This window comes from Orycteropus afer, unplaced genomic scaffold (genome assembly GCF_000298275.1).
Source record: "Orycteropus afer afer isolate SDZICR_OR568_19922 unplaced genomic scaffold, OryAfe1.0 scaffold00017, whole genome shotgun sequence".
In the NCBI taxonomy this organism is placed as follows: Eukaryota; Metazoa; Chordata; class Mammalia; order Tubulidentata; family Orycteropodidae; genus Orycteropus; species Orycteropus afer.
This window is the reverse complement of record NW_006921604.1, coordinates 11,835,438-11,853,282: the sequence shown is the minus strand read 5'-3', so window position 1 is coordinate 11,853,282 and position 17,845 is coordinate 11,835,438. Positions and strand designations below refer to the sequence as shown.

General features: G+C 39.3%; 1 protein-coding gene across 1 annotated transcript in view; it reads right to left on the bottom strand.

Moving 5' to 3' along the window:
- Positions 1-2,224: 2,224 nt before the first annotated feature.
- NMS (neuromedin S) overlaps positions 2,225-17,845 on the bottom strand; it is a 17,374-nt gene continuing 1,753 nt past the window's right edge. The window contains exons 2-9 of the mRNA XM_007959536.1: positions 17,041-17,096; positions 16,653-16,703; positions 8,190-8,213; positions 8,038-8,091; positions 5,947-6,021; positions 4,830-4,865; positions 3,711-3,752; positions 2,225-2,263 (exon numbers count right to left, since the gene is read on the bottom strand). Coding sequence (XP_007957727.1) covers positions 2,225-2,263; positions 3,711-3,752; positions 4,830-4,865; positions 5,947-6,021; positions 8,038-8,091; positions 8,190-8,213; positions 16,653-16,703; positions 17,041-17,096 — 377 coding nt within the window. The remainder of the gene's footprint in view (positions 2,264-3,710; positions 3,753-4,829; positions 4,866-5,946; positions 6,022-8,037; positions 8,092-8,189; positions 8,214-16,652; positions 16,704-17,040; positions 17,097-17,845) is intronic.

The following is a 17,845-nucleotide window of genomic DNA, read 5'->3' as shown; positions in this document are numbered from 1 at the left end:
ACAACAACAACAACATACAAAACCAAAAAAAAAACCGAACTGTTAGCCATTGAGTTGATTCTGACTCATAGTGACCTTTTAGGATAGAGAACTGCCCCATAAGGTTTCCAAGGCTGTAATCTTTACAGAAGCAGACTGTCCCCTCTTTCTCTTATGGAGCAGCTGGTAAGTTCAAACTGCTGACCTTTCAGTTATCAGTTATGTGCTTTAACCATTGCACCATCATGACTTCTTCTCTTTCTCTACAGATACAGGAGTTAGGATTTGTCAAAGAAAAAAATAACAAGCATCTTACTTTGATTTTAGGAGGGTTTTTTTTTTTTTCTTACCCATAAATCTAAAAAAAATTCTGACCCAAAATTGATCTTGCCTGCAGCTTCAGTGGCATACTCTTCTCTCCCAAAGTTGCTAATCAACTTTACAGCCTGGTGAAATGTGTTTCTTTCCAGCTCAAAAACAAAAGCAAAAAACAATCCAACCCATTGCCACTGAGTCAATACCAACCTACATCACAAAACCTTTACTTCATGATTTAATGAAAAATACAGTGGACTTAGTTAATTTAAATTTCAAAAGGTCTCATGGTTGCAGGTGATCCAAAATTTTAGCAGCAGACCAGACTACCTGGTAACCTGCTATCAACTGATCTCAGTGAAATGGAGAGGGCAGGGTTTAATCAATCACCTTGAAATTAGAGAATGGTTGATTTCCTGTTCTTCCTTCTTTTCTCTTTATAAGCTTCATTGTAACTAACCTGCTGTGAGCCGTTTGTTTTTGTTTTTGTTTTTTTTTTTAGAATCAGAATAGTCTCCTTATATGCACATAGGATAACTACTCAGCATAAACCTTATGTTTCATTTTCTTTGAGTTTCGATTATTTTAGCAGATGGCAACACATATTTTGGGGGAAGGAAGATATAATTTAATCCATAATAGTAACCCAGCTAAACAAGGGAAGAGTCAGGTAAAACCAGTCAGCCTAATCCAAGCCCATGCTTTTAATTCTCAGTGATAACAAGACAGTTGGGGCTTGCTAAAGCAATACCAAAAATGGTATAAAAATACATACAATCTATCCCAAGACTTTTCAATAAAAATTAAAATGTTGTGTGAATATTACATTATTTATTTATACAACAGAATATTCTACTGAATCCAGAGGAAGATAAATATCTGTAGATATTGTTCACAGAAAGAAATTTGACATTTCTCAAAGTTCAGAATGATCACTGGATTGCCTTATCAGATCCAGATTTTCCTTTACCATTAAATTCTGAAAAAGAAAAGAAAAATGTAGAGCTCAGGTGAAATCATTCTCAGAATTGAGACAAGGTCTGTGAGCATGTTATTACACCAAATGTTTTTAAAATTATACCTCAGTTTGATGTATCATAAATGTCCAGCTTCCCTTCTCCATCATCAATGCTTTTAAGATTTGTTTTTGCTACATCTAACTAGGGCATTAGGTTTGTGTGAGTGTTGCTGCCTGAGGGAACATCTTCCTCTTTTTTTCCCCTGGGTGGTTATGTTTCCCATATATCTGGACACATATCTTGGGCACCTGCTGAAGCTTTGGGCTGCTGGGCTGTTGGGATGGGTCTCCAGGAGGGAGGCTGAGATGCATGGGCAGGTCATGCATCCTCAGGTTTCATAACCCAGGACCACAGCCCCATCAGAAGCAGAAGAGGTACAGAGTTGCTCTTGTGCCTAGATCTCCTTTTCCACAGGCCTGAAGGCCAAGGAATCTGCCCAGATTTAAACTCTGTGTCTCAAAGCACCATTGAATTGAGGGGACAGCCTTGTCTGGCTGTACTCAGAAATGTTCCCACTAAGGACCTAGTAACTCCCAAGGACTCCGTGGTGTCCTCCTAAAGCATGTGAGGATGTTTTTATCCCTCATCAGGGGAGCCAGGTGAGATATCATGGAGGACCCAGCTGGGCTGTGTAGAGCCTTCATCCCCCTCATAGGAGGAGACAACACAACTACAGCGAGCTGGGCATGGCAGCAAAGGCTGTTATTTTTGCCCAGAACAGTCAGGCTCAATGGGGGCTTATGTGGTGCTGTGAGCAGGAAAGGAAAGTTGTCAGTGTTTCTACATGGTCTCCCTTTCTTCAAACAATTGCCCCCGTGGCTGTATCTCCTTCCTAGAAAAGGAGAACTGGTTAGATACATGGCATTTACTTGGAAGAGAAAAGCTGCAATGAAACTGACCTTTGAAATAGTCTACTGAACATTCTCTTCAGTGTTCCTTCCATTTCTTGGCTGTGGAAAAAAAAAAATTGTAGCTGCAGATACTGAGACAGAACTGTCAGGATCTTATGTCTTTATTTCAGATCCTCTCTCCGTTGGACCCTACAGTTATTCTTCTAATTTGGATGTCAGTAATCTCCAGTGGGGCATCCCCTGGTAAGCCCCAGCCCCTTACTGTCCTAGGCCCTCTGTGCAGTACTCCAGGCTCCTTTCCTGCTCCTAGAGCTCCGACACTGATCTCCACTCCACAACCTCCAACCTTAGCCTTTGTTTATCTGGCAGGAAAGTCCTCAAATCGTTCATCACAGGACTTCTAATTCCAAAGAGATCATGGAGATCCACTGTTTCTCAAAGTACTTTCCAAAGAACAACCCCACTAGGTCCTGCAGACCAAAAAAAGTGTGTGGGGAGCAGGAGGGTGTAATTAAGAGCTTCCTTGGTCAAATAAGTTTAAGCCAAGTTAAATAGGTGGTTTCTTGCACAGCCTGTAATGTGCTAGCGTGCATTGCAAATCTTCAAGAATATCAGATGCCTTGTTTTCCAATCTTATTTGATATTTCGCAAAGTATCTCTTAGCACCAGTGCTCCAAAGAGTAGAGTTTAGGGAAGAGCACTGATCAAGTGTAGTTCTAATGTTTTTCTAAGGCAAATACCGAGTATCTGCCGAGTGAAAGTAGCTAGTGAATAGGAGATTAAAAACTAAAGTATCACTCTCATGACTCCTTGACCCTTCCAAAAGCCTACTGTTTCACCAGGGTAGAAGGAGAGGGTGGTACCCAGACTCCTCTTGCCAGGGTGTTTTGGGGCTACATGTGGACTTTGTCATTAGCTGTTATCAAGTTGGTCCCTGACTCCTGGAGACTCCATGCACAATGGGATGAAATTCTGCCCAGTCCCGAGCCATGATTGATTCTGAATTGGGCCATTGTGATTCCATAGAGTTTTCACTGGCTGATTTTTCAGAAATAGACTTCTAGGCCTCTTACTAGTCCATCTCAGTATAGAATTTTTGCTGAAACTTGTTCAGTTTCATAACAAGACACGCCTCCACTGACAGAAGGGTGGCGACTGCATATCAGGTGCCTTGGCTGGGAATTAAACCCTGGCCATCCACATGTAAGGCAAGAATTCTATCCTTGAACCACCACTGCCTTGTATGGACCTCAATGCTCAGGAACATGGACTCAGGCTTTGGTGTGGCCCAGCCCCTGCTCTCTGGAGCCATGGTGCTCTGCGTCCTATGACTTGGGATCCTTCCTTTGCAAGTATCAAGTTTGTAGAAGGAGATTTTGACACATAGCTGTGCCCTGTGTAAGCAGGTGAAGGACTCTCCCCCACCCTTATTCACCAACTCACTATTAGCCCTGATTGTGCTGATTGTGCAATTGTTCCACATGTGGGATGGCAGGAGCGAATTCAAATCAGAGTTAGAAAATAAAGAAGAGAAAATGTCTTATACCCTGAAAAGGAAAAATGGTCGTCCCAAGGTGGCAGTGTAATCCTGCAATATAAAAACATAAACCATTATCAATCACTGTACCTAGGTCTTTCTGAAATGCATATTAGTATCAGTTTTCAAAGTGTAGGCCCTGGACCCCAAAGCATCAACAACATCCAAAACTTGTTTGAAGTACACATTTTTAGCCCCTACTCCAGACCTACTGAATCTCTGGGGCTGGGGCTCACAAGCCTTCCAGGTGATTCTGATGCGCACAAAAGTTTGAGAACCACTGGTCTATGGGGTCCATGCCCACTTCTATAATCTCCCAAATTTAGGCCCAGGAGCCACAGAAAGCAAATTCCTAGGAGTAGATGTCCCCAAGTGATTCATTTGCAGGACTGGAGATAAAATACTGATAGCCAGAAGCATTGCCCCATGGCAAGCCCAGGGAAACCTCCAATTAAATGCTCAGCTTCAGAGAAGAGATTTGGGATCATTTGTTAAGAATAGTTCTTGCCAGTAGTCTAGAGGGGCTGCAAGGTGAGCAGGCTGCAAGCACTTCTCTGGCTTCTGCTATTGGTGTTTTTTTGCATGTTGGAGACCAAGAGAAAGATTTTAAAAAGGACAGGACTGCAAGGCACTTATTCTAACAGCAGCTAGAGAAGGCAAGGCCTCTTTTATGCTTCAATGCTTACTTGGCAGAACTTTGTGTGTTGAGGGCAAAACATTGTTCCAGTAACGTATGTTTGTCATCTTTATGGAATATCTCATACCTTAGAATAATTTATTTCAGTAATCATTTACTATCCCTGTAATAGCTTTTAGTCCAACTAATCATCCATTACCTCTGGGTCTGGGTAAGAGTAAAATTTTAACATTGTAGAAAATACTTGATTATATTGTAGAAAATACTTGATTGTACTAAGGAAATACCAAGAATAATGACGTAATCATGTATTAATGTATAAATAAATCAGAGCGGATGCATCAGGGATCGCTCTCACAGAATATGCAGAGTGTCCACCTGGCCCTGTTTCTCTTAATCCTTTAATCCTTTCATGTTCCTCTGTTTCATGACCTATGCTGCTGTGCTGGACGCGGCATTTGAGGGTTATGATCTCCACAGAACTTACATACCTTCTTGGTAAAGTCTGTTGCAGCAGGCCCTGAATCCTATGAGGGAATGAGGCACAGGTTAATTCAACTGAAACCACATCCCTGAGTCTAGTAGTAGATTTGCTGGGATCCTGCACTACCCTGCTTCCATTCTAAAGGAGTCAGAAGTAAGGTGTGAAAAAGTAATTCAAGGGAACAGGCTAACCATGTATCTAATGACATGTTCCTGCTGGAAGGCAGCATATTTCCATGATTTGAATATTCATTTGTACCATTGTCTTTCCCAACAGCTCCAACTTTTAGATTGACCAAAGGTTTAGGCAAGTGTTCAGTTTTTCAGAAAAGTTTAAGCTATTTTCAGCTTTTTCTTTGCCTCGTGGGCTTGGCTAAGAATCAAGTCAGATTCACCCTGAAGGCTAACTCAGCAGGGGATCAGACAAACTGCTGCCTGGTTTAGGATGACCCACCGTACCAGATTTTCCCAGAACTGAGGGGTGTCTCAGGGATCTTGGAATTTTCAAAGCTAAAATCGGGAAAGTCCTGGGAAAACTGAGGTAAGTTGATCCATCTGACCAGTCCTCACAGTGTCCTAAAGGATCTCTTTTTTTTTTTTTTGCTACCAAGTAATCCAATTTTTATTAACATTTTAACAGGTTCAGCCATTATTGAAACTTGTCACTTCTACCCTTAAAAAACAAAACAAACATAAAAGGCTCTGAAATGTGGACAAAGGAGAAGGGAATGGTGGAAGCAGAAAGTAACTCATCAAGGTAAAATGTTCACGTCAGGAGGAAGAAGCAGGCACAGGGAAAGTTAAAAACAATAACAACAAACAAAACCCCCAAACATAGGGCTATGGAGAGGAAAACAGAGGATGAAATGAACGGGGCAGCACACAGGCAGTCCCTCCCTCATCCTGTACAGCTCCCATGGGTAACAGTTGGGAAAACTGAGGCTCTAGGAAATTAAGGATTTGGTGCAAGGTCAGTCAACCAGTGGTACTGGCCCCGGGCTTTCTTAGGTGGATTCTTAGATTCAAGGAGAGACTAAAAGTGAGCCCCACGGCACCATGTTTAAAAGAACTGTTAGTGGCATTTCAAAAAAAAAAAAAAAATTATGGAATATAAAGAGCACAAACTCTCAGCAGAAATCTTTTCATCCTTCGGTTGGCGAGCTTTGCAGCCAGGCGCATTAAAGGATGCACAGGAGGAATCTGCAACAAAGAGGTGTGGTAAGGATGGAGATGTTCTAAGAGGGTCATACGCAAGCCTCAGACATCAACACTGGCAGAGTATTTTGAGAGCCCACAGCTACACATTCCTTCGACTCACTTCCTTTATAAATGGGTTTAATTTTCAGAGTAAAATCCATTTCAGAGCCTAAGCTTGAAATTTTGTTTTCAATAAAGAACCACTTACCATGATAGCAGGTTCAATTTCAACCCATTACTTAAAAATATTCCCTCAGGGTTAAGTTAGACTTTTATCTAGCATCCTGTCTTCCTACAGTGGAGTGCTTTGCCTCAAAGAAGCATCTCCCTTTCACAATCCCCTGTGTGCTCTTCTACCCTAAAGGACAAGGTAGAAGGGCAGCATCCACACCTCCTGCCCTGATTCATTTTTATTGTCCTATATTTATCTGTCACTATGAGTTTGAATCAACTCAGTGGTAATGGGTTTTTTTGTTTGTTTGCTTTTTTAATTTACACTTGCCTGTGGTGGCCCACACTCACTCAAGCATGCACGCTCATGCAGCATAGAACTGCTCCATAGTTTTCTAGCCTGTAATCTTTATAGAGGAAGCTCTGGTGGTGTAGTGCCTAAGGCATTTGACTGCTAACCAGAAGCCTGGTGGTTCAAACCCACCAGCTACTCCTCGGAAGGAAGCTGGGGCAATCTACTTCCATAGTGATACTGCCTCGGAAGCCCAAGGAGCGGTCGCTATTGGTCGGGTCCGACTCGACGGCACATAACAATAACAACAACAATCTTTATAGGAGCAGATGGCCAGATGCAAACTGCCAACCTTTCAGTTAGCAGCAGAGCACTTAACCTTTGCACCACCAGGGCTACCCCACCCTTATCTCTTGCCCATTCCCAGACCTATACTGTTGTTGTTATGTGCCATGGAGTCGGACCCGACTCATAGTGACCCCTCCTTGGGTTTCAGAGGCAGTATCACTATGGAAGTAGATTGCCCCATCTTACTTCCAAGGAGTAGCATATATGTATATATATATATATATATTGTTGTTATGTGCCGTTGAGTCCTACCGGACTCATAGTGACCCCTCCTTGGGTTTCCAAGGCAGTATCACTATGGAAGTAGGATTGCCCAACCTTCCTTACACATATATATATATTTTGTTGTTGTTATTAACCATCAAGTCGGCCCTGACTCATAGCAACCCCTCCTTGGGTTTCCGAGGCAGTATCACTACGGAAGTAAACATAACCTTTGCCAGTAAAACACAACCTTTGCCAGTTCAACATTTATCACGTGTACAATTCAGTAACACCAATTACATCAATCATGTTGTGCAACCATGATCAAAATCCATTGCCTAATTTTCCATCACCATAAACAGAAACTCAATGCTTCCTAAACATTGATTCTCACTTATGAATAATTTTCTAAAGGTGAAATTTCAGTTGCTGTGAATAGGGCACCTGAATTATAAATTATGTTGTATGCCCATACCAGTTTCCTCAATTCTTAATCCATAGAAATTTACCTCTACAACTGGCCCCCAAAAGTTTGTAGTAAGAAACTTAGAGGTGATGGTTATCTTACCTATAGCACATACCCACTGTGATAGTCTGGGAAGAGGCATTTTGATGGAACATCTTACATTTCACAAAGCACTTCTCAACATTTGAAAACAGAAGGTAATATGGAGCCATGTAAACAGAGCACAGAAGTTACCAGGCTCATCTCTGTACGGCTGTTTAAGTGCATAATAATAATAATAAAAGCTATTTCTTGTTTTCCCTTTTCTGTAATTTTATTCTCTAACTTTTCAGATCTGTCAACCACCCCCACCCTAGAAAGAGAGAGAGAGAATCCCTGCAGCCCCAAAGGGAAGGAGAACACTAACAAGCTATTACCAAGAGGGCATCTGGAAGGCCCCTACTCTTTTATTTGACTGTGTATATTAATGAGGAAGAAATAAAAGGCATGCAGATAAGAGTCCCTTTTTACAAAAAGATGATTATGATAAAATACTGACCCCAGGTTTAACTGGATGTCGTGGCTCCTGAGATCTGGAGTAGTGAAATAAAAACTAAATAAGGAAAAAAAAAAAGTTATTTTAGTACTAAGTTCCACTTGCTCCAAAAGTGGAAGTGGCATGCACTTTCTACTGAAATAGGCAGTACTCACCCGTTTGTGTACATCCTGATTAACCTTAGAAAAAGAATTGTGAGAGTAAGCTATGTGGGATTTTACTGGGAAAAGCAACTGATGAAGTTTTCAGTATGTTGCATGGACCTTACCTGATTTACCTTAATATTATTAAACGAACTGTTAACCTAAAAACAAAATCCCTCCATTATACAAACTTCACAAGGACATAGTTGACATGAGATTTTACCAAAAAGAAAATTGCCATCATTTAAAAAATAATAATTTCATATTATCTTCTCAATCTTTGGGAAGGAAACCAGAGTCTATGACTTAAAGTAAACAAACAAAAACCCAACCAGCAGCTGTCAAGTTCATTCAGACTTATGGGGTCCCCATGGGTGTCAGAGTAGAATGACCCACCATAGAATTTTCAATAGCTGTGATCTTTCAGAAGTAGATCACCAGGCCTCCCTTCCAAGACTCTTCTGGGTAGATTGAACCACCAACCTTTGAGTTAGTTGCCTAACAATTTGAGCCCCACTGGGACCCCAAACTAGTTGGTGTGGAGTCTATCCAATTCATGTAGATTCCAGGTTTGTTAAATAGAACTGCGAGCCATGTTGTTGTTGTTGTTAGGTGCTATTGAGTTGTCTCTGACTCATAGTGACAACAATAGTGTACAACTAAACAAAACACTGCCTGGTCCTGTGCCAGCCTCATAATCCTTGGTATACTTGAGCCCACCATTGCAGCTAGTGTGTCAGTCCATCTCATTGAGGGCCTTCCCCTTCTTCACTGACCCTCCACTTTACCAAGCATTATATCCTTCTCCAAGGAATGGTCCCTTATGACAACATGACCAAAGTAGGTGAGATGAAGTCTGGCCATTCTTGCTTCCAAGGAGCATGCCAGCTCTTATACTTCTTCCAGGACAGTTTTGTTCATTCTTTTGGCAGTTCATGGTACTTTCAGTATTCTTCACCAACACCATAACTCAAAACCAACAACTCTTATTTGGTCTTCCTTATTCATTGTCCAGCTCTCACATGCATATGAGGAAATTGAAAATACCATGGCTTGGGTTAGGTGCACCTTAGTCTTCAAGAAGACATTTTTGCTCTTCAGCACTTGAAAGAGGTCTTTTGCAGCAGACTTGCCCAGTGCAATTGTCTGATGTCTTGACTGTTGCTTCCATGGGTGTTGATTGTGGAACCAAGTAATATGAAATCTTTAACAACTGCAATCTTTTCTCCATTTATTGTGATGGTGTTTATTGGTCTAGTTGTGAGGAGATTAGTTTTCTTTATGTTGAGATGTAATCCATATTGCAGATTGAAGTTTTTAATCTTCATCACTAGCTGCTTCAAGTCATCCTCACTTTCAGCAAGCAAAGTTGTATCATCTGTTTATCACAGGTTGTTAATGAGTCTTCCTCCAATTCAGATGCCAATTTCTTCATATAGTCTAGCTTCTCAGATTATTTGTTCAGCACATAGATTGAGTAAGTATGGTGAAAGGGCACAATCCTGATGCACTCTCTTCCTTATTTTAAACCATGCAGTATTCTGTTGTTCTGTTCAAATGACAGCCTTCTGGTCTGTGTACAGGTTCCTCAGGAGTACAATCAAGTGTTCTGGAATTCCCATTCTGCTCAATGTTAGCCATAATTTGTTATGATCCATGCAATCGAATGTTTTTGCATAGTCAATAAAACATCTTTCTGGTATTCTTTGCTTTGAGCCAAGATCCATCTGACATCAGCAATGATATCCCTCGTTCCACATCCTCTTCTGACTCCACCTTGCAGTTCTGGAAGTTCTCTGTCATTATACTGCTGCAACCATTCTTGAATTATCTTCAGCAAGATTTTACTTGCGTGTGATATTAATGATATTGTTTGATAATTTCCACATTCTATAGGATCACCTTTCTTTGGAATGGGTACAAATATGGATCTCTTCCAGGCAGTTGGCGAGGTAGCTGTCTTCCAAATCTCTTGGCATAGTGAGTGAGTACCTCCAGTTAGGCATCTGTTTGTTGAAACATCTCAATGGGTATTCCATCAATTCCTGGAGCCTTGTTCTTCACCAATTCCTTCAGTACAGCTTTGACTTCTTCCTTCAATACCATTGGTTCTTGGTCATATACCACTTCCTGAAATGGATGAACATTGACTAATTCTTTTTGGTATAGTGACTTTGTGTATTTCTTCCATCTTCTTTTGATGTTTCCTGCATCATTCAATATTTTGCCCATAGAATCTTTCAATATTACAACTTGAGGCTTATATTTTTTCCTCAGTTCTTTCAGCTTGAGAAATGTGAACCATGTTCTTCCCTTTTGGTGTTCTAACTCCAGATCTTTGCACATTTCATTATAATAATTGACTTTGTCTTCTTGACCTGCTCTTTGAAATCTTCTGTTCGGCTCTTTTATCTTGTCATTTCTTCCATTTGCTTTAGCTACTCTCTGTTCAAGGGCAAGTTTCGGAGTCTCTTCTGACATCCATTTTGCTCTTTTCCTCCTTTCCTGTCTTTTTAATAACCTTTTGCTTTCTTCGATGATGAAAGCATCATCTTTCTTGGATGATGTTCTTGATGTCATCCCACAATTCCTCTGGTTTTTAGTCAGAGACAAACTCTGTGACACTAACTATGTGCCTGAGGGTTTTAAAAACAAACAAGAACAAACAAACAAAACACCTATTCCCTTGGAGTGGATTCTGACTCATAGCAACCCCGTAGGACAGAGTAGAACTTCCCCCAAAGAGTTTCCAGGGCTATAATCTTTATGGGAGGAGTTCTAGTGGTACAGTGGTTAAGTTCTGGCTGCTAATGGAAAGGTCAGCAACTGATTCAAACCTACCATGCTCTGTGGGAGAAGGATGAGGTGGTGTGCTTCTTAAGAATTACAGCCTTTAAGAACCTGTGGGGCACTTCTATTCTGTCCTACAAAGTCAGTATGAGTTAGAATCCATGGCAACCAGTAATCTTTACAGAAGTGACTGCCCCATCTCTCTTCTGCAGAAAGAACCAAACTCTTAAGACTGAGCCACCAGGGTTCCTTCTATAGGGTTTTAAGGACACCCAAATCAGTTCCCAGATAACCATCTGACTAAGAAGTGAATAAAATAACTATTGATGCCTTTAATGGGCTGCTAGATGTACTCTATAATTCAAATTTTTAGGGTTGGTTCAAATTTACCAATTTTTAAAAATTTAATGTAAACTTTCTACATGAATCTCCACTCTTCTTTCAGAAAGCCCACGTTTTAATTTGTAAATCCTTGTTAGAAACTCGCCTGGCCCTTGTTTACATGGATAATGGCCTTGGGAAAGCTATAGACAGCCTATCGACTCATGGGCCAGGTAAGGTGAGCATGTGAAGTCATCTTACAAAACCATAGTACACGTTTTCATGCACATGTTTTGTAAAATTGCTACAGCTGATTACTTTGAAGATCTTTTGATATGCTGGTATACTAATATCAATCATTTGCATCTCATGCACATTTAAGCATTCTTGAATTATCTCAATCTTCAATCAAAACAGAAATTAAAGTTGCTAATAACACATCTAATTTTGTTGCTGCAAATATAAATAAATATTCCTTGAAACGTTATGGAGAGTCTCTGCAGTGTAAGCAGGTGATACATTTCCATTCTCTCTGTCTCTCTTCTTTGTCATTTGGTCTCTTCTCTTCCTTCTTCTCTCTCTCCACTCCACACTTGCACAGGTGTGTACATGCATACACACACACACACACATTAACATTAATAGGAAAGGCTCTGTGGAAACTGACTTTGTTTCTAATCACCATTTTTAAACCAGTAGAAAGTACTATTTTCACAGCTTTTGCTTTTCTTGTTAGCATCTGCTCACAATAATGTGTGTATGTTTACATGGACACTTAATGGGCAATTTTTTTTTTTTTTTTTTTACCACGTTCATCAACTTTATACTGTTATTTTTCAGGCCAAAGATTAGCAAGGAATATGAAGATGTTTTTTCTGGTGCTAAACACTCTTCTCAACATTTCATATACACTTTCCTTGCTTTATTTTTTTTTCTCTTTAGAAAAAAAATATATAGTTAAAATTTTACTAATAAATCGTCTTTATTATTTGTTTCTTAAACTAGAATATAAGGTCAATGAGAGTAGGTGTTTTTGTCTGTTTTGACCGTTTCTGTATCTGCAATACCTGGCTAATGTCATGCTCTCAATAAATACATATTTTTTTTTAAATGAATGAATAGTAGGTTTCTCTGTTCATAAGAACCTATTTAAAAAAAAATTCCCAAAAAAAGAACCTATTGAATTTTTTCACATCTAAACATCTTCTGGTCCCATTTAGGAACCAGAAACAGGAAACCCAAAGAATTCCCACATATGTCATTATCTGTAGAATACAACTGTTTTCTGACTTGCCTCAAGATAAAAGTTCCCTGGATTACAGACCTGGGCTGTCGCATAGACCAGAGCTGGATGTAGGCTGAGAGAGGCCTGGTTGCTTATACCGACCATTGGACAAATGTGAGAACTAAAGCCTCAAGAGAGAAAATTACTTTCTCATGGTCCCACTTGGAAGCAGCAACAAAGCCAAGAGTGTCCATAGTCTCTCTATTAATAGCTTTAAAATATTGGTAGTTTCATTCACTGAGTAACCCCTGCTCTTCTGTAATTGGAAATAATGAAAGGGATCAGCTTTGGGAAATGGAGATAGTGAATGGGAAGTTCATTTCAGGTGGTCCCTGCACTTAGGGGAAATCCTATAGCCCAATTTACCACTGTAGGTAACACATGTGACAGCCACACTTCCACTTCCTCTGCTGATATAGGATATCTTCACACAGCCTTCATGCAAGGGACAAGAAAGAGTCTTCAGTGTGAAGCGGGGAGGCAGTGGCTGGGAGATGGAGAACTGCAAGTTATCATTCTGAATCGTTATTCCAGGTTCTAAGGTTGTAAAGATTATTTCTGAAAATGAGAGATAACAATTCATGTCTTCAGACATGAACGATGGTAAATTGCAAATAAGAGGAAATAAGTATGATATATTTATGAAGTTTGAGAGAAAAAGTCATATTTGAGTCTTGAGGAATGAGAATTATATCAAGAGGTAATTATAAAACTATAATGAGATACAACTTCATCCTTATTGGAGTAGCAATGATCCAAAAGATGGAAAACAACAGGTGTTGGCAAGGTTGTGGAGAATCTGGAAATATTATCCATTGCTGGTGGGAATGTAAAATGGTACAGTGCTGTGGAAAACATTTTGGAAGTTTCTAAAAGTTGAACATGGAACTACCAGGTGACCCAGAAGTCCCAATCCTAGATATACACCCAAAAGAAGTGAAAGCAGGAACATAAATAGAAGATGTACAGCAATGTTCATTGTAGCATTTTTGTAATACTTAAAGGTTGAAAACAATTTAAACATCCACCAACAAAAAATGGATAAACGAAGTGTCATGTTTATATACAAAATGGAACACTACTGAGCCAAAAAGAGAAATGAAGTTTTGATGCATGCCACAACATGAACGAACCTAGAAAACATTATGCTGAGTGAAATATCAGTTGCAAAAGGACGAATATTGTATGATACTTACATGAAATAAGCCCATATATGGAAACCAAAGATTATTAGTGATTACCAGAGATGGAAGGGAGTGGGAAAAGGCAAGTTTTTGCTGAGAGGACACTGAGTTTATGTTAATGATGGTGGAATGAATTGTCGAGAATAGTTAGTTGCACAGCTTGAAGAATGTAATCAGTGTCACTGACCAGCACATGTAGAAACTTTTGACATGGCATATGCTTTGTTATGTATATTTTCACCACAGTATAATAATATTTTTTATTTATTTTTTTAAGAATCAATGGTAACAGCTAATAAATAATGTCAATTATCATGTTCTGGACATTGTTGGAAACACTTCACAAATATTAAAGTAACATTATGAAGCACAATGACTACCATAAGGAGGCTTGGAGGTGCAAATCCATCTTGTAGTTCTGTGGGAGAAAGGTCTAGAAAACTGCTTCCATAAAGAAAACCCTATGATGTAGTTATACTTCGTCCAACAGTGTCATTATGAGTTGGAATTGATTTAACAGGACCAAAAACAACAACAGCATAACTATTGTACCCATATTACAGATAAGGAAACTGAGGCACAGAGACTAAGAAACTTGCCAAAGTTAAGTAACTAATTTGTGGTGCAATTGGGTTTTGAATGCAAGGACTATAGCCTTCAGTATGGATTACACTTCAACATAAAGAAAACAAAAATCCTCACTACTGGACCAAAAAGCAACATCATAATAAACACAGAAAATATGAAGTTGTCAGGGATTTCATTTTACTTGGATCCACAATCAATGCTCATGGAAGCAGCAGTCAGGAAATCCGATGATGTATTGCATTGGGCAAATTTGATGCAAAAGACCTGTTTAAGGTGTTAAAGGGTAAAAATGTCACTTTGAGAACTAAGTTGTACCTGACCCAAGCCATAGTATTTTCAATTGCCTCCTATGTATGCAAATGCTGGACCAAATAAGGAAGACCAAAGAAGAATTGATGCATTTGGATTATGGTGTTGGTCAAGAATATTGAATGTATTATGTACTGCCAGAAGAATGAATAAATCTAGCTTGGAAGAAATACAGCTAGATTGCTCCTTGGAAGTGATGATGGTGAAAGTTTGTCTCCCATACTTTGGTCAAGTTATCAGGAGGAACTCTTGTTGTTGTCTGCCATGGAGTTGGACCCGACTCATAGCAACCCCTCTTTGGGTTGCCAAGGCAGTATCTCAATGGAAGCAGATTGCCCAACCTTCCTTTTGAGGAGTGGCTGGTGGGTTTGAACCGCCAGCCTTCTGGTTAGCAGTCAAGTGCCTTAGGCACTGTGCTACCAGAGATCCTTCAGGAGGAACTAGTCCCTGGATAAAGACATCATGCTTGATAAAGTAGAGGATCAGAGAAAAATGAGAAGACCATTAACACCATGGATTCACACTATGGCTACAACAATTGGCTCAAACATAGCAACAGTTGTGAGGATGGCACAGGACTGGGCACTGTTTACTTCTGTTTTCAGAGGTTCAGAGGGTCGCTATGAGTAGGAACTGACTCGTTGGCATCTAACAACAATAATAACTTGCTTTCAGACTCTGAGCTATTAATTCCTACCTGGGAAGGAGGCAAAAGCATTTCTGGACAAGGAAAAGCATGTGTAAAGACATAAAAGGCATTGCGCATTTGGGGAATAGTGAGAAATCAATATGACTGGAACATGGGATAGTATGGTAGTGGAAGAGGTGGGGGGGATGAGATGTGGCTCAAGGTGAAGATATGTGGACTATGTCAAGAATAATGAAGACCACCCTTTCCACTTTTGATTGAATCAACATTTACTTTGTGTCCATTGAAATATTTGTTGTGGTTACTATAGTTATTGTTAGTTCCTTTATGTGAAATCTACTAATATTTTTAGAGAACTGCTATATCATAGTGTTTCGGTTAGCTAGTGTTGTCCTGAAAAGAATATACCACAAATGGGATGGTCTTAACAAACAGGAGTTTATTCTTACAATTTGGAGGCTTTAAGTCCAAGTTCAAAGTGCCAGGCTCTAGGGGCTGGGTGAAAGCCCTTGACCTTGGACTTTCAGCTCTGCCTCTCCCAGCTCACTGAAGCTAGAGGCATCTCTTCACTCAGGCAGCAGCTGCTGGCTGCTGAGGCTAACAAGCCTAAGGTCGACAAATAAAATAGCACAGTCCTGATGTTACCAAACTACACAGCAGGCCATTAATTCAAGTCCATTGAAAGTAAGGTAGGCAGAGCATGGCAGGCTGCTGAACAATGACACAGCTACATGCAGAGTTCAAGCGTGCCATAAGCTAGAGACTATCCCCAAGGCTTCTCCTTAAATACAGGAAGCAGACCACATCCCAAAGACAGCTATTCACCTGCTTGTGGTAGATCCCACCATGGGGGGAGTTGATTGCCAGTCTCATCATGGGGAATAACTACCACCAGCTGCCCAGCTACTCAACCAGGCCCAGCCAAGTTGACATACAAATTTAACTACCACACATAGTGTTAATTTGTAATGTATGATATGATATATTGTGATGAATATAATTAATCTAATTATATATAAAAATATAATTAGATATATAATCACCATAGTAATATATATGTATGATATGTGTGTGTGCACATTATATATTATATATATATATATATATATATAAAACTATGGTAATTACAAGAATACACATGAACTCCTTATACTTTTAGAGTAATTTGGATTCAAGAGATTAACATGATATTTTCTAGCATTATAGTCTTACATACACACATTTAAACACACATATAGCATCCTCCTACAGATAGCAGAAGAGTGCTTACTACAGATCTCAATTAAACTGTAAACACATGCACTGATATGACTAAAAGAATTATCATATATACATTATTTTTTTTTTACCTTAGGTTGGCTAGAAATAGTTGCCCACTGACTCAGACAATATGCCAGTTGCTAAAAAATAATAATAATAATAATAATAAAATAATAAGTGAGGAAAATGAATCAAAGATAAATGTTACATTCTTTAATCAGTAGAACTTTATTACAACACATTTAAAATTCTAAAATTGTCCATTTTATGAACCTTGCATCACCTTCTCACGCAGTGGCAGTGAATTTCAAAACAACTCTTGGGATGCCTTAAATGAGGCCATGAAAATTGCAATAGTGAGTTCCTGCAGCAACCAAGAGTCTGATCATAAGATGCAGTTTTATGTGAACATTACCCACATGATATTTTCAAGGCCCAGACTAAATAAAAATCTCACATTACTGAACAACAGTGTACCTCAAGCTGCACAATATCCAAGCCATCTGGAGGATCAGCTAAAGGTTGAGGAAATCCTATTGTGGGAAATCATAAAAATATCAATTAGGAGAATAGAGATCATAGCAAGTACTTTTAAACTTTGCCATGAAAAGAATGACAAAGATTAAAACAGTATTATTTAATAAATAACATTATATATTATAATAATGATAATATTTAATGAATTATTAGAATGAATCAGGGAAGAATCATACAAAAAGGTCGATAGGAAGTCAAGATATGATACGACACTGTTAAAATGATTTACAAAGAAAGCACACTTCCACGTACTACTGGTAAACCTGAGATTTGTACCAAAATTAATTTTAAAAGGTCTGCTTTTAATTTACCAGGAGCTTTCAGTACAGGAATTAGCAAATCAGGAAAGAGGAGAGAAAAAAAAGAAAAACTCTCAGTGACAATTTAATTTGTATTTTGATGGAAATTAGGAGGATAGAATATCAGAAAATGATGTTAAGAAAGCATCAGTATCCCCCTTGGAAGTTTTAAGAACTACAGATACCTGTCTCTCTGCTGAATCACACTATCCAGGGATGGGGTCCTGGGGAAGGTTACTACCAGCATGCAGCTGGACTCTGTACCAGTTAATCTTTATTTGACCTAAGAGAAGACATCTCATTTCCATGTGATGTACCATTTAGAGGAATAGCTAATACTGCAGTTGGCAGAATCAACTGCATAGGTAAAAACTAACAAGATAAAATTAAACAGGGATAAATATAAGATCCTGAGCTTAGGTTTTTAAAAATATGATACAGGCTCA